General features: G+C 33.9%; 1 protein-coding gene across 1 annotated transcript in view; it reads left to right on the top strand.

Moving 5' to 3' along the window:
• LOC106711997 (lachesin) overlaps window positions 1–22,915 on the top strand; it is a 41,100-nt gene extending 18,185 nt beyond the window's left edge. Inside the window, exons 4-11 of the mRNA XM_045678380.1 lie at window positions 4,190–4,397; window positions 5,514–5,675; window positions 9,103–9,231; window positions 11,183–11,357; window positions 12,257–12,366; window positions 12,624–12,686; window positions 16,229–16,396; window positions 22,824–22,915. Coding sequence (XP_045534336.1) covers window positions 4,190–4,397; window positions 5,514–5,675; window positions 9,103–9,231; window positions 11,183–11,357; window positions 12,257–12,366; window positions 12,624–12,686; window positions 16,229–16,396; window positions 22,824–22,915 — 1,107 coding nt within the window. The remainder of the gene's footprint in view (window positions 1–4,189; window positions 4,398–5,513; window positions 5,676–9,102; window positions 9,232–11,182; window positions 11,358–12,256; window positions 12,367–12,623; window positions 12,687–16,228; window positions 16,397–22,823) is intronic.
• Window positions 22,916–23,401: the final 486 nt, after the last annotated feature.

The following is a 23,401-nucleotide window of genomic DNA, read 5'->3' as shown; positions in this document are numbered from 1 at the left end:
CAAAATGTAACGTCTTTGTTAAACTCTCTGCCTACCACGTTTTGAATAATAGCTTCACTATAACATTTAATGTAGGAGTGAACCTTATTAATTTTTTATTACATATAACACGGAAAGAGGAGAATATTCAATAAGTAAAAGAATTTTATTTCACGGAAATAAAAAGGCTGTAACACTCTTAAAACGATATTAGAAAGATTCTCTACCCTAAAAGGGCATCATTGGAAATCGATTTAATAAAAAGAGGCAAATAAAATGGCGATATGAGCAGCCGAAGGGAATGCTTTAGGGCTAGGGGATGTCGACGGGTCCCTAATCAAATATACCTTAACTTCAACCAAATCGATTGAGATTTACAATTTCGGGACTGCGCAGGCATTCCGAATGTTATTGTTTAATTTATTTTCCATTGTTTGCGAAAGGAAGCAAACGTATGAATTTGGTTTAAGGTTGTACGGGTCGCCAGTGAGCCCCCGGTGATGTTTCGTATTTTCTGATAAATGTCATTCAAGCTTGCTTTAGAAACAAATGCAGTTCAACACAACACTACACTTTCACGTACGTATGTATATTATAAAATAAAAAACTTAATATTACAGTATGTCAACGCTGAGGCTTTTATTAAGCCTATTTTTCTATGTTGAGAAATATTATTTTTCACCATATGTATAATATTATTTTTATTACCGTACTTTTAATGTATTCAATTTGTAAAAAAATATACATCATGCTTTATGTTTTCTAAAGGTGGAATATGATAAAAACAGTAAGTGGCAAGAACGAAGTTACAAGACCCCGCATCACTAAACAGCGCGTAGCGAAGTTGGCAATACGCGAGATAACGTGCGCGGCTCACTTTGAATTGCCGTTAAGTATGTGGTGGGAAATAAAAAGGGAGGCGAAGAGGCTTACCGTGGCTTTGTGACTCCGCGCGAGCCGAGTTTGCGGAGACTTTCCGCCGTTCCCACTCTGTTTGTTCACGTAACATTTGCGAACTGATTAAGTATGGGATTTCGATAGGAAACTTTGTAAGCGGTTTCTTTTTCCACTTGGAATTGTTATTTATAAACCATGACTTTTTTTCTTTGAATACAGTCAAAAAAAATTATTAGGAGAAAAAAAAACCAAATTTTTTGATTAATTTAAAAATATTTAGATAAATTTGGAATCTGTTAATAAGGGACTGAAAGCTACGGTTTCATCCAGTTAAAAACATGTTTGCGATTCGTCGAGCGTTGCGGGCAAGGGTGATAGTAATGAATGCAATTTACGACAGACAGTGACGCATTAGGAGAAGTTAAAATGTCAAGGAGTAACAAGTGAAGTCGGCTTTATTAAAAAGCCAACAAAGTCTAACAAGGTTAATACACTCGCTACTTGCATTTACAATGTCTATAACATGGCGCGGTTTTCGAGAGACTAAGACTATTACAGCAAGATATGCATTCGTACGATTAACTAGTGCATGGAATAATGTTGAGAATAGAAGTTCTAATTTTATGCAACTTCATTCTTCATAATAGAGCCTGAATTAGTTGCTGCTTTAAAATAATCGTATGTCGCCAACGTGCTTCAGATATTTCATACCTATTCTACTCTGTTACGAACTTCTTGCTTCAATTCTTCTCATCTTAACTCTCACCTTCCGTTGTGCTACTACGAAAAGCATGAAGTTGTGTCCAACGTCTATAAATAAATTGGCTCTAATTTAGGAACCTAATTACACTAAAACATTTGTACAGTTAGGCTTGTACGATGTAATATTTTGTATGGCGCGCGCTTAAGTTGCGGAGCGTAAAGCAATTACTGCGATCGCGCTGGTGGCAGGGCAGGCGTGCAGTATGCAGTATGCAGCGTACAGTGTGCAGAATGCAGCGTGCAGAATGCAGTGTACAGTGTGCAGTGTGCCCGGCTCTCGTGACGATGTTTGCTTAAAGAGCCAACGCTGCATTTGTGCATTTCCAAATGAGAACATCACATCCACGCTCTGCGGTACATTAACTGCATATTGTATGACATCTTTATTCTTTTATTATGGACTCTCTTTTTCTGATTTCATTTTGGTAACTGCGTTTATGTGGGAAAAGAAACTTACTGATATGTATTTTTTTATACACTAGCTATCGCCCGCGGCTCCCTCCGCGCGGAATTAAAAAACATAATAAGTAGCCTATGTGTTCTTCCAGACTATGATCTACATCTATGCCAAATTTTATTGAGATCCATTGAGCCATTCTGGAGATACCTTCACACAAACATCCATCCATCCATATATTCGCATTTATAAAATTAGTAAGATAGGTATCTTTACGAAATAATTTTAAGACAACTTTTTAATCTTATCATATAACATTTCATATCAAAAAAAGCTCGAAAAGAAAGCGCTGCACTTTCACATTCACTTTTTCAAAGGAAATAAAATTTAGTAAATGCAAATTATCAAGTGCAAAAAGCATGTAAAATCCATTTCTTGGATTGCATGGATTCAAGTAATACCAATGAATTTGGAATAGTCGAAGACAATCCTATTATAGGCTTTAGGAAATTCACTACGTCATGATTCATCTTCCGAAGTTCCGGCCCGTAATAAAGTTCCGAGCACCTTTATTCTATATCTCCAGACACGAATATTCCGTTTTTAATTATGTGACGTTATTTAAAAGCACTTCAGGATATTATCTCAAGACATTTTTTTTTCCTTTTGGGTAAAAAAGAAATAGGTGTTTTACATCTATTAAAAATAAATGTTTTGTTTGTTATCACCCCGGTTGACAAGTAGAAAGCAAAACAAAATATTCGATCCTGTCTGTTCTCACGTTGTGCGGGCGTTTGTTGGTGCACATGCCGTTTAGACAAGCTGGATGCAACACGAGCGCTCGATAATCCCACAGATTCATGGATATCGTAACAGAAGTAGATGGTACGAAGTCAAGTTGAGAAGTCTCATAAAATATGCATGGTATTGAGTGGTGCGCAGTGCGGCACTGCGATACGGTCGCACGTCTGCGGTCTCCCAGGGTAAATTTAACGCGGCTGTGACTTTGTCAAAGTAAACAACGATGCGTGGTTCGGTTGAGTTTCAGCTAGTTTTGGAGCTTAATGTACATTTGTTTGTCTTTAGGTTTCGAGATTACGAGTTACGCGCGTATCGTTTGCACAAGATTTGAACTAGAATTAATATCAGTCAACGTAAACTGTATTACAACAGAAGTCGCTTAATCAAACGAAACTTTTGAAAATCGTCTCCACTCTTCAATCTTTGTTGAAAGATGGTACTTGCTTGTTAATCAAGATTTTCTTATTGTCTTCGTTGTTGCAGCATTATCTCATACGTGTTCTGGAGTCTGCTTTAGATCCTATTAATGTGTATAATTGATTCGTAATTATATTTAGGTGTTGTTGTTTACATAAATATTTTGAGAAGCCGCATATTTTCATATGCCAATAATAAATACGAAATATATATATGTTTGTCCAGTGCCGGGTTCACACTCGCCTTATTTAATAAATACAACACAAAATGCAATAAACCGAACACGCTCACAGGAAATTGTAAATAACGTTTAAAGAATAGAAAATTCAATTCCAGCACAAAATCAATAAGAGAAAGTAAACCGGCACATAATGGGATAGCGGGCTATGTGGTTGGAATTCAATTTCCGATAGAGTTAGAACCAAATTTATATTGAAGGTTAGCTCATTCCCCTGAATAGCATAAATTGGAGGCAATATTAGTGTTACGACTAGGTAAATGTTTGCTTTACTAAAATAACGCCGTAAGCTTCAGCAAACGATCAATGTTTTATTGTAATTTGCTGATTTATTAATGAACGAAACTATTATTAGCAGAAATTATTGAAAATGCTTTAATTGAATAAGTCTGTTTAACACAGACTTATTCAATTACTGAGTATGTAGCTGTCAGGTCTAAAAAGAAAATTAAAATAATTTAAGTTATTGAATTCGTGACTTAAATACTATCGAAATAAAAAAAATATTTAGTCAAATGTTAATGTAAATGTTAATGTCAGTCATTTCTCATATCTGACTAAAGTATGGAAATGTATGGATATACATGAAACAATAGATATATGCCAAGATCCATAATTTTCACCTTCTCTACTAAATTACTGACTTTATATTCTAGTTATTTATTGTATAAATATATAAGAAATAATGTATGACGTAGGTGGCGTGGATTCACATCGACCGTCAGATGATCCTGACGATCCACCGGCACGTGATAACGCGACTCGCGCGCTTCAGTGTGTCGCACGACAACGCTATGACGTGGTTGCTGCATGTCAGCCAGGTGCAGCAGGAGGACCGCGGCTACTACATGTGTCAGGTCAACACCAACCCCATGATCAGCCAAGTCGGATATCTGCAAGTTGTAGGTCAGTCATTATAAAAGTCTACTACGAATTCTCTGTGGTTAAAGACAGCCTTCGTGTAAAGCGCTTCTACAACTCATGAATTAATGCATTTATCGCAGTCTAATATTTCAAGGTAAGAAGACCCTCAACTGATAGAAAAATTTATAAATTATATTATAAAGGAACCCACACACGGAAAGCTCGCATTTTTTTCTTGATTCAAAATAGTTCTGTAAAATTTATAAACAGCGAAGTGCATGAATTAGAAAGCAGAAGTGATAAAGATTACTATTAGAAATTGAGAGAAGTATTCGATGATGGAATCTTAATTACTGCCCAGAATTCAATGCGGGGTGGAGGGGGTTTTGGGGGGTGCGGTGTTCAGTAGAGTTAAAACTTTTAATTACTCGCCTTTGATATCTCACCGATCTTAATAATTTACTTTCATTTGCTTTCTCTTAATAGCTTGTGTCATGTTGAAGGAATTTTTAATAATATCTTACCTTACCTTTAATTTCTAAAAGTAACAATTATCTTTTTTTCAAACATTTATTTAAAACACTTTCTTTACCAATTAAAGTAATTACTTAAATTGTTGTACACTTTCTAAATTAGCTATATCTCGAAGGAATTGTTTAATGAAAAGAAAAATAGATTGACGTTTATAAGCAGGAAGTATGACGAAGTTACCTCAAATGCTTTAGATTCATATGAGTCGCAGTTAACTTGTAGGATACTCTACACCGGGCGCGTGTTGGCTCCCGCGGCGGCGATTCGGCATCGTACTTAGTACTTTATACGACCACAGTTCGACACAAACTTTTAAGTGGAAATAAAATGAAGCTTTTTTCGTGTCGCCTTTGAACCTTCGCACGTTGCAGATGTTTTTATATCCATTTGATCGCTTTCGGAGTCGAGCGGCAAGCGCTCGCTTTTTATATTTTCCGCTTTAGCTTTAATTTATTAATTTTTATTTCAATTATACATCACTTGCTCACGATAAGTACGACACAGTTATAAAACTATATTGCTGATGTGTTTATAGTTTACCGGTTGTTAAACGAATGATTATATTTAACTAACTCTGAATTCCACTATGGAATAATTTTTCTGAAATAATCTTTGATTTTCTTGTAGTGCCACCGAACATTTTGGATGAGGAGAGCACGCAGTCGGCGGTGGCGGTGCGCGAGAACCAGAACATCAGCCTGGTGTGCAAAGCGGACGGCTTCCCAACACCCAAGATCATGTGGCGTCGTGAAGATGGGCAACCCATCTCTGTCGACAGGAGGAAGAAAGGTAGGGTGGGTGGTAGCCTCATTGTTCATCAAAATTGTGACAAAACAATAGCACTTACGAATGTAGAGCTAATTATATAACCTTCCTATAAGTGCATTTTCAATTGACGTTTACAGTTTAATCTTTTATAATATTAATAAAAGAAGTAAGTATTATTATCATAGCTGAAGTGGTACGAATTGAAGTCCTCGTTTTATAAAGTAAAGTAGTTTTAAAATGAGAAGCTCATTTAAGCGCTCAATTGCCCCCGGCGGAACGCTAATGTAAAAACTTAAGCGTTAGTTCCGAGCTACTCATGTTGGTATGGCTCGCAATAAAACGCGACGCTCTTTACAACCACTAGACCGGCCGGTGTGCGAGGCTAAAGAATACGGTTAGGTAAAGATAATTATTGTATGAATCGCTGAGTGATGGCAGTTAATTAATCCTTCGAAGCACCCTCTTGCAGCAGATGAAGGACCCAAATATGAAGTTTAATTTAAAGAGTGATTTCGTTGCGCGATCGGAACAAACGCGTGGATGAGCTCTCGACGCTAATTGTGTGTGACCCGCTAGGCCCCGGAGCGTCGCGGACGTGTCACAGACGACCGCGGTTATTATTTGCAAAGGACGTCCATCGTCAATGTTTTAATTACGCGTCGAGTCGAAAACTGTTCTCGCTTTCAATCCGACGCGTATTGTGTCCTTTATTTGGATTAATAGAATGCCGAAACGCTTTTTATTTGCGCCCTTAATGCGGGGCACGCAGCCCGCCCTCAAAGTGGTGAGGGTGAGAGATTTCGGCCTTTAAACAGAGTAATTTTATATGTTTGTTCGGACTTATCTGATTATTTATAAGATTGTCATTGTTATTCGTTGGATTACGTCACCTTTACTATTTCTAAATATGTATTGAAATTCACTAAATATAATAAAGAAATACATTTATGAATTCACGTAAAATTAATTATTAAACTACAAACTATGCACTCGCTCTAACTTCAATACTATAAACAACATATTGAGATAATTTAAGTCAATTTAAATTCGATGTAAATTTAATATGTACTTTATTTAATACGGTAATTATATATTATTGCGCACTCATTGAGTGTGAACAATCCACAAAACGCGCGAGCAGCGGCTGATGTATGCACAAGCAACCTAGCGAAAGCAACACATTTCTATAAAATTTTGTTATATAACTACGATTATCACAGTCCTGATGACATATTTCTTTATCGTGTCATAAATCTAGGCTTCGTTCAAAGAATCTGATCACAACTGGACTTGTATTAAAACCAAGTGCGAATGTCACCGCAACACTTCTGGTTGTTAAAATGTAGCATTGTCACTTATCATCGGAAGCACTCTGTTACTTTTGGCATCGCTCTTCCATAAAAAAAGTTGTCCACTCGACCCGAACTCGAGCGCGTGTTTTTTGTCACAATGAACGCTTGGAATGCACCGCTAACTAGAGCCAGCGGTCGTTAGTCGCGGTAATTGCTAAATATATTCGAGGGGCAGAGTTCCCTCATTATATTCATTGTGCTCTCTTGCGGTCCCGGAACGTTTCGTAATTGTAAACACAGGCAAACTCATTTGGCCACTTGATGGCGCTGGCGGCGACCCCCGCTGGACGTGCCACGAATTTATACTTTTTACGACTTTTAAGTTAAATTGTACGACATGCGGCGAGAATACTAATAAATTTGAGAGTTATGAGGGTCGCCCCCAGACCCGGGAATTAACATCTTTTCTCTAATTTTTGACAAAACCCTTTACTCAATATTGCATTCTTACAGTTGGTTAGACTAAACAAAATTTAACCTTTTATATTTTAATGATATTTATCTTTTGTGGGTGTCCCGAGGGCTGTTGTGCGGTAATTTTAATTCAAGTAATAAACATCTTTTCACCTGTAGATTAACGTGACGGATGCTTTGAATGATTTTAAGTGGCATTCGTTATTTTTATATTCAGTACTACAGTATTTATTTTTTAAGAAAACTATCAAGAGGAAAGCCAGTGGCATTACCGAGTCAATCGCGTCAGAGAAAGAACACAAATCAGATGGCTTATCCTTTTTACAGTTGTTGACACTCAGAGAAAGATTAAGTTGACGACAAAAGAAAAGTTGAAAGCGCGCCGCCATGAACACAACACTTGCAGCTGTTCAAAGTTCTCAAAAAGAGATTCAAGTTGACCTGCGAGCAAATTGTTATCATTTAAAGTTGTTTTTATTTTCACTGCCATATTAAGAAAATTACATTGATGTGAAGTAAAATATCTAAGTAACTAATTTGCGTACTAAGCTGAATAAAAGTATAAAAGCTTAGTTGGCCTTTATAAGTTTATTCAGCTTTACTTACTAGAATAAAGAAAAGGGAATAATATATTTTAATTGAAATTCTGTAAAAAAAATAAGTAAACAAAAAAATAAACGGTAAAACAAATTAATGTAATAAGAAATAACTAATGCATGTTTCAAAATTAGTTATAAACAAGCAAACATGTTTATTTTTAACAAATACAGTTTAAACTTAATTTAGTTAACCCTATGTTTTATGATAAACTAAATTTAGTTATTTAAATTGAAATCATTTACGACTCAGCGGCGTGAAAACATGTTTCATTTTATATTAATTTCAAACAAATTCAAACCATTATTGTTTATTTCGTAGTTTATCAGATCTAAGTGAAATCATTATTCGTCTTTATTAGCCGTCTTTTATGTCGTTAGTCTTTATAAGTTTATATTTACTAGTTAAGCCTTTATTTGCCTCCACCAGGGGGCTCCGAGTCTACCCAAGTTAGGGATCCAGGCCTTTCATACATCATCATGGAAAAAATGTATTTTCTATAAAAAAATTAAAGTTACAAAAATAACAATATATCAATCGTATGGAAAAAACGAGACTAGTTAAGATCAAAAATAAATAACTTTGAAGCAATGGTGAATATCTCCCATGACTAACATTTTTGCAAGTTTAAAATGGTTAAAGTTTGAAAAACTGCGACATAATTTTTGTTTTGTTTTTTGATCGTTTAAAATTTGTATGAGGAATACATTGCATAGTGTTAATAGTGGTACATTCAACAGCAAAATGCACTCGTGAAATAACATACACTAATATTCGTAATGAATACTAATGCAGCCGTTTATTCTCATTTTAGAACTATCACCAGAATACATTTTATGTTTTGTTTATTAGAAATAATACAATCTGATGTAGCATCAGCTGCTTTTTTTATTGTTATTCGTCCTTAAGAAACTTTACTAATTTGAAAAATGTTAAACATTTAGAATTATCTAAAATTCAACTCAATTGATAACACCTTTATCGGTTAAAGTCTAGTGAAAGTCAAGGGTAGACCCATCTACATCTGTAGCTATTGTAATTTCAATATATTACTGTACTATGATATACATTACGCGTTTGTTTAGTGACGGTGTACGAGGGGGACAGCCTGAGCCTGCAACGCATCAGCCGCACGGAGATGGGTGCCTACCTCTGCATCGCCACCAACGCGGTGCCGCCTTCCGTCTCCAAGAGGATCATCGTAGACGTTGAATGTGAGGTTCCAACTTTATTCTATTTTTCTATCGTTCAATAGAGTTAAAACAATGGCTATCTATAGCAGTGCATAATATAATCTTGTACCATTTTTATTACAAAACGAAAATAAAAACTAAAAGTCCATTCTCTAATTGCAAACAACTGTCTCCGCAGACCTAATTTGCGATAGCGACCAAAAAAGAAACAAAAATTGTGACTATAAATAATTTACGGATAATGCGCAGAATTATAGGGACGTCGTTGTATTAAAAATGAATGCGGTACTCTTTGAGACGTAACAAAGCGAGTTTTTTGTGAAAAAAAAAATTAACTTCCCCCTTTATTTTCAATTCTTATTACGACGCGCAGCTGACTAAATAGAATGGAAGATGGCCGCCAAGTGATAATTGAAAGATAATATTTTAGCAATGTGCACGCCTCGGCGATGATTGCTCTTGCAGACGATGATATTGATCGCTTTTCTGTTGCCCGTTTTTTTTTTGATGGTATCATATTTTAATTAATTTGTATCGCTTTAACATTGATATCGCTTGAATATCTGGTGTTCTACTTATCATCTATTAAGGAAAATTTACAATAGTAAAAATAATTGATTAAACACTTTCGAATTTAAAACAAAATAAATGGATCGCTATTTATTTTACCTGCGACGTTCGCTTTAGTGTCATGTAAACGAATGGCCAGCGGTCACGCCATTTTTAAATGTAAATAATGTTTCGGTTTCTGATCATTTGAATTGTAACTTTATTACATATTTATGCTACATAGTGTGCAGCTACGGCATAGAGTAGAGGACTCTTTCTACCATATGAATAGAGTAAAAGAGATATTTGTTTTTGATTATAAAAACGTTGGTTAAACTTTAACAGCGATATACTGGAGCGTAAATGAGCCGTTATCTGCCTAGCATTATGATATTGGATCTCATGGAGCACCATTTTCATTTAGGTCCTCTGAATTTTGTGCACCTCCCAACTAGGTCACGTAGATTTGCATTTTAATCTAACACCTCCGCATAAACACACACATTATTGGTTTCCTGCGCTCGCCGTGCGTTGTACTTCCTCTGCGTCACTGATACGGTGCCATTTTGTTTTCATTCCATCGAATATCTCTTTCACATATTTTTCAGTAGTAAAATAGAGACTTTTTTCCTTGCTTTACAATAATAATTTAATGGTGAAATTTCAGAATATTTAATATACTTTAAGGATTGTTTCGTAAGGTGTCGTAAACATATTTATGTAGCGTTTGTTCCCTAAACCAGCTAAGTATATTTGCATGTATATTGCATAAAATTTAGAGAAAGTCGAAACAATACACTTATACACTCTATTTAACAGTCCATAATAATATAATGTCAACTCCCGCCTCGAGAAATAATGCGAAACGTGTTCATTGCATTAAAACAATAAAATATATGGCAGTTCAGATTTTCTTATGTTAAGGAGGTCGTTATAATGAAGTCATTCGCGATAAGCACATAAAAAACGTAGAACTTTATAAATATTTTAAAGCGTCGTAGAATATTAAGGCGTATCACGCAGTAAGAGTAATATTCTTCGTGAAAATTGCCACCATAAACTGGCGGAATGTGAATTACGTTCTCAAAGCGTGGATTTTATTATCTGAACGTTATGTGAAAAATTGCCGGCGCCGTTCGGCCGCGCTCGGCAAACTTCGCCACTATCCATCATAATTGAAAGTTTATAAATTGCTTCCCACTTCGCTATAGTTGCAGCAGCCGTCCCGTCGCGCTGCTGTCCCATTGCTCTAGATTGATACGAAAATAATCGCCGCACAAAACTTTAAATAACTAAGATTAACCGACTAACTTTAAACAGCAACTAAAGTTGCAAAGTGCAAATGTTGAAAAAGAAGTAACAACTTTCAATTATGATGTACACTATAAGTTGCAACATCACAAAGTAACGTTTATTGTTATAGTTTCTCCAATGATATGGGTACCGAACCAACTGGTGGGCGCACCGGCAGGCACCGACGTCACCGTGGACTGTCACACGGAGGCGCACCCGCGCGCCATCTCCTACTGGGTCTACGACAATGTCATGGTATTGCCTACTAAGAAGTATGCCGTTACCACTGACGAGAACTCGTACAGGTGAGAGGAGGTGGTTTAAGAAGTTTTAATTAAGAAGTACATAACTTTAGGATAGGTAATTAGTAATGTTCTAATACTCTTGAGTTTGCGACATAAATATTATAATATATAATAATAATAATTTAAGCTTAAATAGAATTGAGATATTTATAAGTATTTACGTAAATAGAAATAACACTCCTGAAAAGGAAACTTAACGGTGAACGTTAAATTGAATAACGCTGCCACAATAAATCTGTCTGAGGAAAATTATATAATTAGAGAGCAGGTTGAAACCTCGCGCATCTATAAATCTTACTGAAATACCACCTTTGCTGAAAGTGAAAATCGTTTTTACTGAACTGACTGATTTATTTGGAAGTTGTTCAATTTCATAGTATTAAAGTGTTACTATATTTTAAAAGTTTAATCGTAAAAAATAAACTAAATATTGATCCTACGCATAAACGTTACCACGATGGACTTTTTGGAAAGCTTATGTACCTATTCTAAAATTAAATTCCAATATAAACTATGGGCCAGATAATATTGTGTTTCTGAAATTTCAATATGAGAGAGAAAATGGAAAATTTCAATACAGTTTGAATAAGTAAATGGGTAACTAAATTGTAGCTAATACAATACGTCATAACAATTTGTTGTCCCGAGTGACGTCAGCACACCGCACTCACCGACAATTGAATTTATTTCTCGCTTTATCCAAAAATCAATTTACATTTCCCGGAATTAACCACAATAATGTATTTAAATAAAAACGTATTATATTTTAAAGAGTTTATTGTTTTAAACATTTTTATAAACAACAACTTTATGAAAAATTGGTATTTAAAAGTGTATGTACTTAGTTTTAACAAAGAATTTAATGTTACATTGTTTAAAATATGTACATATAATTTTAGGGCACACATGAAGCTGACAGTTCGAAATCTTCAATCCGGTGACTTTGGAAACTATCGCTGCATTTCGAAAAACTCTCTCGGTGAAACTGAAGGATCCATCAGATTGTATGGTACGTATTCAGAACTCTATATAATGGGGGTTTTATAAAAAATAGTATTAAATGAAAAAAATCACAAATAATAGTACAATTTCTCTTCTTAAACTAATGTTGTATTTTTGTAATGTACTAATCACATAAATGAAATGAAGTAAAATTGAACTGTCTTATATCTGACCTAGTGTGCGCTTGTGGCATTAGAAACGTTTCTTCTTTTCTTCTCAAAGCGCCTAAAGGAGTAAAATTTTGTTTAAAATTTTTGTAACCAGAAATCCCGATGCCGTCGACGTCTCCCAAAGCAACAGAAATGAAGAGTACCGCTAACAAAGAGAGTAAGTCTTGATTTAGTTTATCATTTTTATTTAAATTTTTATGACGTTTTATCTGATTTCTTTATATCATTATTTCACATTCATTTTCGATATTAATTAGTAGAATTAAGTATGATTAAACATTATATTATTTTAATCATTGCATTAGGATTCATCATAAAAAAACTTTGACATCATCAATGATTTGGTTTTTCATTAGAATTCAATACACGAAGATGCAAAAAGTGGACATCCTGTTGCGAAAAATAAAAATCATTTCAAGTTATAAAAATATATTAGGTTAAAACATTAAAAATAAACTGTTCTAATCGCACATACTAGTTTAAATAAAACAATATGAAATATCTGCGCATGAGAATAAATTTTAATCGAAATTTTACAACAAAAAATTTTAAGAAAAAAAAATAGCCGACTTCAAAAAAAAAACAATCTCAAACAAAATGCACTCAAAAGTAACCTAAAAAAACGAATTTCAAACAAAATGCACTCAAAAGTAAAATAAAAAAACAATTTTAAACAAAATGCATTCAAAAGTACCATAAAAAACAATCTCAAACAAAATGCACTAAAAAGAAACAAAATAATGACATGAAAACTTCTTTCTTTCTTCTCTCTTTCAAAAACCCTCTAAACTCTAAAGAAAGTTCTCTTCTTTCTTGTAACATGTCTATATTGTATAATTATTGTTATTTCGCAGTCGGTGTCGGCCGAAGTAAATATAATATTATACATTTTATATTTGAGATGTATGAGACATACTTACGTTTATGTCCCTATTTAGGCCGAAACCGACTCCAAAATAACAATAATTATACAATATAGACATGTTACAAGAAAGAAGAGAACTTTCTTTAGAGTTTAGAGGGTTTTTGAAAGAGAGAAGAAAGAAAGAAAGAAGTTTTCATGTCATTATTTTGTTTCTTTTTAGTGCATTTTGTTTGAGATTGTTTTTTATGGTACTTTTGAATGCATTTTGTTTAAAATTGTTTTTTTATTTTACTTTTGAGTGCATTTTGTTTGAAATTGGTTTTTTTAGGTTACTTTTGAGTGCATTTTGTTTGAGATTGTTTTTTTTTGAAGTCGGCTATTTTTTTTATCTTAAAATTTTTGTTTTATTTCACAATTTTTAGTGAATTTGAAGTTCAATTACAAATTTCCTTAATACTTTTAGAGAATTGTTAGTCAAGATCATCTCGAGCGTATTGCGCGCTAAAGTTCCCAAAACCAAGTGACAGATAGCTGTAGTGAGGCGACGTAAGCGTTGATATTTGACATGTCTAGTGCTGCGCCGATACACCGGCACAGTGTTGATTTTTGTCTCTAACAATACATATAAAGACATAAATAAGACAAATAAAGAAAAGGACTTTCCTATTTGATATGTGTGTACTTCAATTCAAAAACTAATTTAGAATGCAGCAGATAACCACTTATCCTTTAAACAATGAAATAATTATCAAAATCGGTATACAAATGGAAAATTACCGAACTAATACATCGTAGCGTGCCTTTAATTATGTCCAGCCGCGTGCCGCACTAGCATTTTTCGAATGCGCGTAGTTTTTAATTATTTAATATCTCCCAAACTATTGATCAGAATTACATAGTTTAAAGGCTAATGTAATCTGCATTTAATACTCTAGCCATCAAACATATTTATTTGGATAAGGATTCATATCGAATGTAATATAATAGCGCCGTAAGCTTACGACGCTGTTTTTCGTTTGCATTTTAATCGAAGTTTGTTCACAATAAGATGGTTTTTGTGAGACATCCATAGATGATAGATATATGCCACCGAAGACTGTTATTTAGCAAATTTAAGGATCTATAATTACTCCATACATCATTTTTATGTAAGTCATATAGTTTGACCTACGTAAGCCCAGAAAGCAAAATTGTGCTTTTCGTGTAGCATTTTTCGTTTCCGCGTAATTTTATTCTTACGATATCTCCTAAACTATTAGACAGAATGATATAGTTTCAATTGCAAATATAATCTACATTAAATTCTCTTGATAATGAACATGTTTATTTACATAAGGGTTAATACTGAACTCGAATAATAGCGTCGGAAATAGGACATGAATTTAATTGATGTTTCTGAAGAAAAAAATGGTTATTGTGAGAAAACTATAAAAGATAGATATATGCTATCGCTGACTTTTATTTAGCACATTTAAAAAGCTACAATTCGCCATACATCATTTTTATGTAGGTCCTATAGTTTAGCCTACGTAAGCGCTGAAAGCAAAAATGTCCCTAATTTTCGCAACAAATTTTGAAGCTTTATTCAAAATCTACTAGTCTTCTAGTTATTTAAAAAAAAAAACAAAAAAATGGGACCCACCTGCAAGCACTTCCTTTCGATTAAAATATTTTTCATCAAAATCGGACCACCAGGGGCGGAGTTTCGCGGTAACACACATAAAAAAAAAAAAAAAAAAACAGTCGAATTGATAACCTCCTTCTTTTTGAAGTCGGCTAATAATGAGAAAATGTGTTTACTGAAATACACTTCGCAAGGATTTTCTACGTCTTTTGGCAACGTTCCAAATGGACGAAACCGGTTCGACGGCATTAGTAAACTTGCTACTAAATGCCAATTAAATTGCGCTTTCAAATACCTCTTGCTACATCTTTTCACTATTGCAAACACAACGCCAATTTATCAAAAGATCAACTGAAGCATTCCGTGTGCCAAAATACTTTATAAATATATATATTTTACAGTAAATATTTTTATGCATTTATCTCAGTAACAACGTTTTACATTTGAAAAAAAATGCATTTGATAAATTAATTATTAGGGTAACTTATGAGGCAGACTATTTAATACTACGCCATGATCCCCTTTTTAACCCATTCAATTACACGAGCGGAAAGAAAAGATTTGATTAGAAATATTAGATTACCGCTTGTCCACGATTTCACTTGATGTGAAATGATGTGGTCAAAAGGTGGTATGATCTAGTTAAGTAAACGTCTAGTAAACGTTAGAGTAGATTCTAAATATTTTATAAGGAATTAATTCAAGTTTTTAGATTAAATTTGCATTAGGATTTTTTGAAATTGGTATATTCTGCAAATTTAAAATTTTTAATTACGTTTTATTTACGTCTTTGTGCTATAAAGTTACATTAGTGTAACGTTCATTGATCGACGACGTCCTATCGCAAAACAGTTAACTAGTTTAACTTGTTTCTAATTACTTGGGAGTGACTTAGCATCCAACTCTAGAGACATGTTTTGTTGCTACCATTTGATATATTTAATTTTAATAAAACGATATATCTACTTAAATTATGTCGGTTTAAATTTATTCGTTCTCGATAATTAAGGGTTAATATTTATCATTCCAATTTTTAACATGGAATTCGAATAATTATTTTGTTCATTACTTAACAATTATGGGTTAGATAAACGTCAATCTATGTACATGTTAGATAAATATGTTAGTCTGTGAATGCCATTGTGCAACGATTATCATTATAAAGCAAGTATTACTTATGTATCCATACTTGATATGCGGCGCGTTGCAGGCGTGAGGCGGGCGAACGTAAGCCGCGCGGTTCAGCGCGAGCATGTGCGAGAGCACGAGCGCGAGGCAACGGAGCGGCCGAGTGTGGTGCGCGCGCAGCTCGACCGCGCGCCCGAGCGAGACGCCGCGCACCACGTCTACCGCGCCCCGCATCCCCAACACGCCTCAGGTACGCCTCATCTCACTATAATGTCCTCCAGATTAGTAAAGCCCCTTCACTAACCAATAAATTGACCAAGGTCTACCCCGACCCTCTAGAAACTTACAAGTCGAATTGCTAAAGGCCCTATCAAGTCCAAATTACATATTTGTTTTCTGAAAGGTTTCTACGAACTATAGATATACCAGAAAGAGCTCCACAATTGGGAATTTCAGGCCATTCTTCAATGTAAAATCTCGTGGAATGAACAGGATTATATATTGATATAATTTCTAGTCGATTAAAGTGATTTTTTTTAGAAGGCCCGTTTCCTTTTGTAGACCTAAGATTTATTAAATTTGTCACTTGCTAAACTCTCTAGTTACTAAATTCTCAAGTTATTAAAAGCACACACAATTTGCTTGTGCATGAACTTAAACCAAGCACGTCGTTACGAAAGTCCAAGTTTTCCTATTTATGATTTTTTTTTGTACAATTTCGATGTCAGTTAACCATATCGTAGTGTATCGTTACTTATTAAATAACATTTAGTAAAGATTTACGTTTAAAAAATCCATTTGGCAATGTAAGAATAACAACCATGAAAACTCACCGCTTTGTGGTCCTTGTAACAGTATACTACATTATTAACGTTGTTGTCTCCGTTCGCGTGTTTAAAAATATATGTATGCGGAGGTTGCACACAAATGGATCGAGAGAATCTTGAAAGACTTTTCTGAAAGACGTCTCTTGTTTTATACGTAATGCTTGAGGTTTGTGTTTTTTGTTGGGGGATAAATATTTTAACGGCTACGGCTATAATAATATTAAAACTAGGACTAACAGTTTGATGTTTTACGAAGAATAAATCACGTTCAATTGTTCGTACTCTACTCTTTACTAATTATGATGAATGTGATATTAACGATTTGTTAAATCAATAATATTACTGTACTGTAAGTATTTGAAGTAAATTCTAGATATTTGAAGATTTTTTTTATTATCTTAAAATGTTCCTCATTGAGTCATAATAATCACCTGTATATTGCGTGATTGTAGCTCGAACTATTTGTTGGAAGTTCAATTATTTGTAGTGATCTGTTTAAAGCGGGCGGATCTCTTTTCGCGAACATCCAAATACAGATTAAACATTCAAGGAGTTCGCATACACACTTAGACCTCATAAATATTCAAAACATACCGCGCACAATCAATTCTTACAATTCTCAAGCAGACAGGAAAAATATTTGAATAGTCGAATAATTTGATATAAATCAAAGACCGTGAAATCAGCTCGGGTCGTAAATAAATAACGATTATTTTTTTGCATGTAAAATAATCTGCAGCATATTTTATACGGAATCCAATATTTCTTATTGTTAACATTACAATTATCACGTATCTTACAAATACTCGACTATCATTTCATTTGATTGTCATTTGTTACAGCGTAAATACTTCATTTTCGCCGACTTTATGAATTTTTGACACGTATTCCTTATAAAACTTACCGTGGGTTTTTGATACCAAAATATCAGTTTAAAACAATAATTTTATCTCTTTTTTGTCAAAAATAATGACAGGGATTACAATATGTTTTATACAGAGATTTTGTTCTCAGAAATCCACGGTTAGAAACATTAATAGAGAGAATACTTTTCGCGCATTGTTGTTCTTGATGAGGAAACAATAAAACAAAATCTTATTGCATCCTGTTTTCTCGTAACCTAACAAAAATTAAATATATATATCGTTGGTATTTTGCGCAATAATATTTTATGAAGAATGACATAATTCATTCATAACATACAGCATAGTTAATTCTTTTATTTTCCTCATTTTTTATTTCTTTGCGTTTAGCCATTAAGCTTGCGAATTCTTTTGCAAACATTTTATGTAGGTATTATTTTCAGAATGCGTTCGCTTCCTTTTCCCGCAGTGACAATATTAATTGTCAAAACATAAATTTAAAAATAACTAAGTCTTTTTCATGGCGTTACTTTTTGGTGCCATAACTACTTGATTGTTTTATTAGAACTTGATATTTGTGTCGCTAATGTGTATTTCTCTTATTGTTTTAGGAACGGTTGACCACCGATGCTGGCGACATACCTATTTAGTTGTAATACTACTGGTACAAATCGATTTTCTAGTCTGATTTCTATAAGGTAATGATGTTTAGTTAGATGAACTAATTTGTAATAAAGAAATATTTTATTTTAAAAATAGTAATTACGATATTTTTTATTATGTTAAATTAAACAATATTTGATAAAAGTTACATATCATAATGAAATCTTATTGCCATATTCAAACATAAGATAAAGTTAATGAGTTTCTAAGAAACATTTAAAACGATTTTTAGATTATTAAAACAGATGAAATAAAACTTCGGCTTCGTTTTATAAGTATTTAGAAATCTTAGAGTAAAATTATAAAACAGAACAAATTTATTTATTACATATATGAAAATTTAAGTTATAAATAAATTCTGTGAGATGTACTATTAATATTAGAGTCTGTTTTGGTCTACATGTACTCGTAGATTGCAATAGTTATAGACATTATTGTATTTCCTCCATTGATCAACCTTAACAAAGTCAACATGGCTTTTGATTCAGCCTCCGTGACGTCACAGTACATTACATCGTACAGATAATACATATTTAATGCTTTATTCATCGCGATGACGCTTTGCATAAATTTTATAACTTCCCTTGTAATATATGTGCCAAAATTCGAAAACTTTTACAATGTCTACAGACGTTTAACCTTTTAATTAATGTTCAAACATTAATGTTAATTTAATATTTGTGTAATGAAAGTAGTTTATTCAGTTTCATATTTGTGTAATTTTAATGTAATTTAACTAGGCTTGATCCTCACGCTTGTTAAATGAAATGTAAATATTATTGTAAACAAACTAATGCACGACAAGGTAACTATAACTTCTCGAGTTCTGTTACCTTATAATTACGTCGTTTGTTATGATACCTAAAAGTAATATGTTAGCAACAAGACATATCTTTTATTAATTTAAGAGATATAACTAAGCTATCTATGTTTACGTTACTTTCTAAATGTACAGATTATTGTGCGATCTTGTCATTGTAAATAAAAAAGTTAAATAAATTAGTATAAAATTACAGCATTACTGTATTTTTAATTCTGCACCTGACTGTACCTATTAATAATAGTTATTTGATAAATTTTAACTAAAAAAAATGCTTTGTCTTGAAATAAATATGCCTAAAAATTCCGTCTATAAAAAAAACACTTCAAAAGTTCGTAATGTACGAACAACTTGGCAGCTAAATATCTATATCCTTTGTAAAAAAAAACTTGCACATAAGTATAATCCACTAAGAACCCTTCAAAGATTTCTAGTATTTGCTTTTTACATTTTCAGTATTTCGTTCGTTTCCGTTCATTCAGTTTATCTATTTTAGACGTAGCTTTTATACTGTAAATTCTCTTACCACGTTTAGGAACCATTTATCAAAGATTAAAGGAAAGTAACAAAGACCAGAAATAATTAAAAAAGTGTGCACACAGAGGGCGAGCGATAGGTCCGGAGTTCCGCGACGGCGACGTACAATCTTATCAGGCAGCCATTTTCACTTACTCTTGACAGACGCTATCGCTCGACGAGAATCGATGGTTCTTTTTAATTGATTCCCACTTCCAGCCAGCACTCGCGAGCCCGGCTCTTTACAATCGCCCCTTTGTCTTTTTCTAATCGAAATTCAGGCCGAGTGGCGGAGAGGGCGTTAACGAATTTTTCTTTAAAGAATACCGTCACAGCCTCTCCCCAGAAAAATAAATATTGTCCCTTGAAATGGCTCCCGGCACGACGAATATAAGTGTTTGATAGTAATAATTTATTCAAGCCTAAAAAAAGAAACTGTTGTACTAAAATACCCGCCAATGAACAGTCGTCGTTATCTTTAAAGGCTTCTTTTTAAAATATACAATATATAATTCATAACGTTCATGTAACACAAAAGGCTCACTCGAGACTTCACTTGAATCTTATAATCTGACAGTAATATTAAAATTGTAATTATCTCGAAGTATTAAAGCAAATAGGACACAGCTTCCGAGAACATTGAGAAAGAACGATTAAGACAGCTCTACAGCGCTACAGCTCCAGTAGAACAAAACAACGTCTCAGCAAGTAAGGCACTTCTTTAATTGACACAAGACACCGCAGCCGATGCTAGCTAAGCTTTCCCACTGCAAATAACCGCACACCGTTTGTATTATACATTATATAGGTTAGTTTTATATTTATGCTAAGAAATTTTAACAAAATTAAGTATTATTGTAATAGTATTAAATTTAACGAATATTCTGCCGGGTTTTCTGTTTTTTTCTTAATCCTCGGCCATCTGCCCTCCCCTGCTGAAGGAATCCCGTGTGGTTACAACTAATTAATTTACTTGTTTTTATTTGGAGATACGGTAATTCTCCTGTCAAGGAATGGCGGGCCTTTCTCCCCTGACTCATTCACTCATTCATCATTCACTTACTGACTCTCTCATAGACAACCATAATCTCTGAAGTACATGTACCTACATATATATGTATGTATGTATGTATACTATTTGCTACAGACATAGATTACTAAATAATAAATAGAGACAAGGTTAATTAAGTGAGGCGAGATGAGCAGCACAATAATGTTGACTTCTAACTGATTCAGTCGGCAGATATTCACAGATTTCACGGACCACAAACGACCAAGGGGATATTTATAACCCAAGATTTTTGACTTCTAAATTTTACTACCTTAGCATAATTTTGTATTGAAAAAGTTACGTGCTCAGTACGGATCAACATAAGCTCTGATATTCTCAATTTATTTTAAAGTTGAAGTGGGTACAATTCAACTTAAGTGAACTGAACACAAAAGGTTTCTTACAATGAATGTACAGGACACTAAAAGGGCTATCTGGTGATTAAAACTGTCAAAGTTTCCAGGTAAATGAGTAATACAGTACTTTCAGTAGAATCGTAATATTTGATATAAACAATCCTACCGAAAAGAAATGGTGGCGACTATAAAATCGTTACAGTATCGTGTCGTATCGCACTCTATAAAGGCCACGTCGTTAATTTCAGTAATAGTTAGAGGCCGATTAGACGCCGTTAAGTTTCTCTGTTAATTTAACGATGACAGTTAAGTGAAACTCGTTTAAGTGATAACAATTATATGATAACCAACTGAATATAAGTAACAAGTTTCATCAGAATATGTCTTGTGTAATCAGCTGCCACATTATATCTCCGTCACCGTTCTAAAGTTTATACGTATGTCCGATTAGAGCTCAACAACTTAATGTTTATCAATATATTTTATTACTAAATTATATATTTTATTTTATTATATTTTATTACTATATTTTATTATTTTATTACTAAAACAGGCATACAAAATTACATATATGTTTTTACAAATAAAACAGGGAAAATAAAAAATGTAATGCAGCGAAGTAATACCAATTCATTGTTTTGGCAATGAAGACACATCGCACCCTGCGCCGCGCCGCCGCGTCGCTGCCGGCCCTGTAAGGCGTAAGTGTGACATGGGTAAACCCTTTTTCTTCATAAAACGAGCACACTTTTGCCGTAATATTTTATATTTAAAAGCAATATAATATTTTTCCTGCGGGAGCGACCTTGCTTATGCTTTGGTTACATTTTGTAAGGATTCACGTCACGATTTTTCAATATTTCCCAGCGACCGTTCTCCTCGTATTGAGTCAGGCACAATGCGACATCAAGCCGGAAATTATTTTATTTCAGCGAATGGAAATCCATCGTTTCAACAAATGTATAAAATAATACGAATGTTGAAACGCTGACAATTAATTAATTAGCTATATTCATACCACCATTAATATTTATTTATCCTCACATTTTTGATAGATCAGACTTTTGCAGACATAAAAATAATAATACACTAGTTTTCTTTGTCCCTTTCATTTTATATCCGCTTTTAAATTTGCCTCACAAACATGTTGTAAACGATATCGTATTTGCCAATGACAGTTGACCGAACAGCAAACAAATAATATCCGGCATTAGGCGATGTGAATTATACTTTATGTCCACAGTATCGGCTATTCTTTTTATATATTAATCAATCTTTTTTCCAGTATCTTTAAGTATGCCACAAAAGCTGAATGTTTACTTATATGATAGGCGCATGAAGTTTTATTACTTTATAGTACGATAACATTTCACTTCTAATTGAAAAAGAAAAATCTGAAACATAATATAACCAAGCTCTATATTGCATTGAATGTTACTCAAAGCGTGAATATAAACAAGAAAATTATGATTTCAGAAACCGTTACAACAATAATTGAATGTAAAAACAATAGTTACAGTGTTTGCAAAATAAGAGATTGCCATGAAACTTGAAATTGTAATGTTAAATATTCTGCTCCAGATGGTTTTGACCGCGTTGGTGATGCGTCCAACGAAGGAATTGTTTTCTTTGAAAAAGACAACACAAACAGAGAAAACGAAGAGTGTCAATGACATGATGCGACCAGTGAGAACGATGACGCCAACAATAACAAAAACAACAGGGAAAACGCAATCAAAAAGCTATCTTGAAAGAATTAGAGAGCAGATTTACAGGACTGGACCGACTAAATCTGTTAAAACAAGAGCCAGATCCAGTTGGAGTGCAAGTGCGAGTGCGAGCCCTAGGGCGAGTTCGAACGCCACTGCAATAGCAAGTCCCACAACCAAATATAAAAGAAGGCGCACCACTGTGACTACAAAACGGACAACTAGAGAAATAACAGCAAAAAATTTGTACGAATGTAAATTCATACTGCGCAATAACGTACCGTATGGCAGTACGTGTTATCCTATTATGGATATGAATAAAATAGAATTATTGAAAGATGACACGACCACAAGCACAGCGGCTCCGGGCGCAAACACCTTACCTCCTACCACGAAGCCCATGCCCGTGCACAAGGAGTGCGCCAAAGTTGCTTTCTGCAAATTGTTTAA

The sequence above is a fragment of the Papilio machaon genome, chromosome 6, assembly GCF_912999745.1.
Source record: "Papilio machaon chromosome 6, ilPapMach1.1, whole genome shotgun sequence".
Lineage (NCBI taxonomy): Eukaryota > Metazoa > Arthropoda > Insecta > Lepidoptera > Papilionidae > Papilio > Papilio machaon.
The sequence above is the reverse complement of the archived record's forward strand: the minus strand, read 5'-3'. Positions and strand labels throughout refer to the sequence as shown.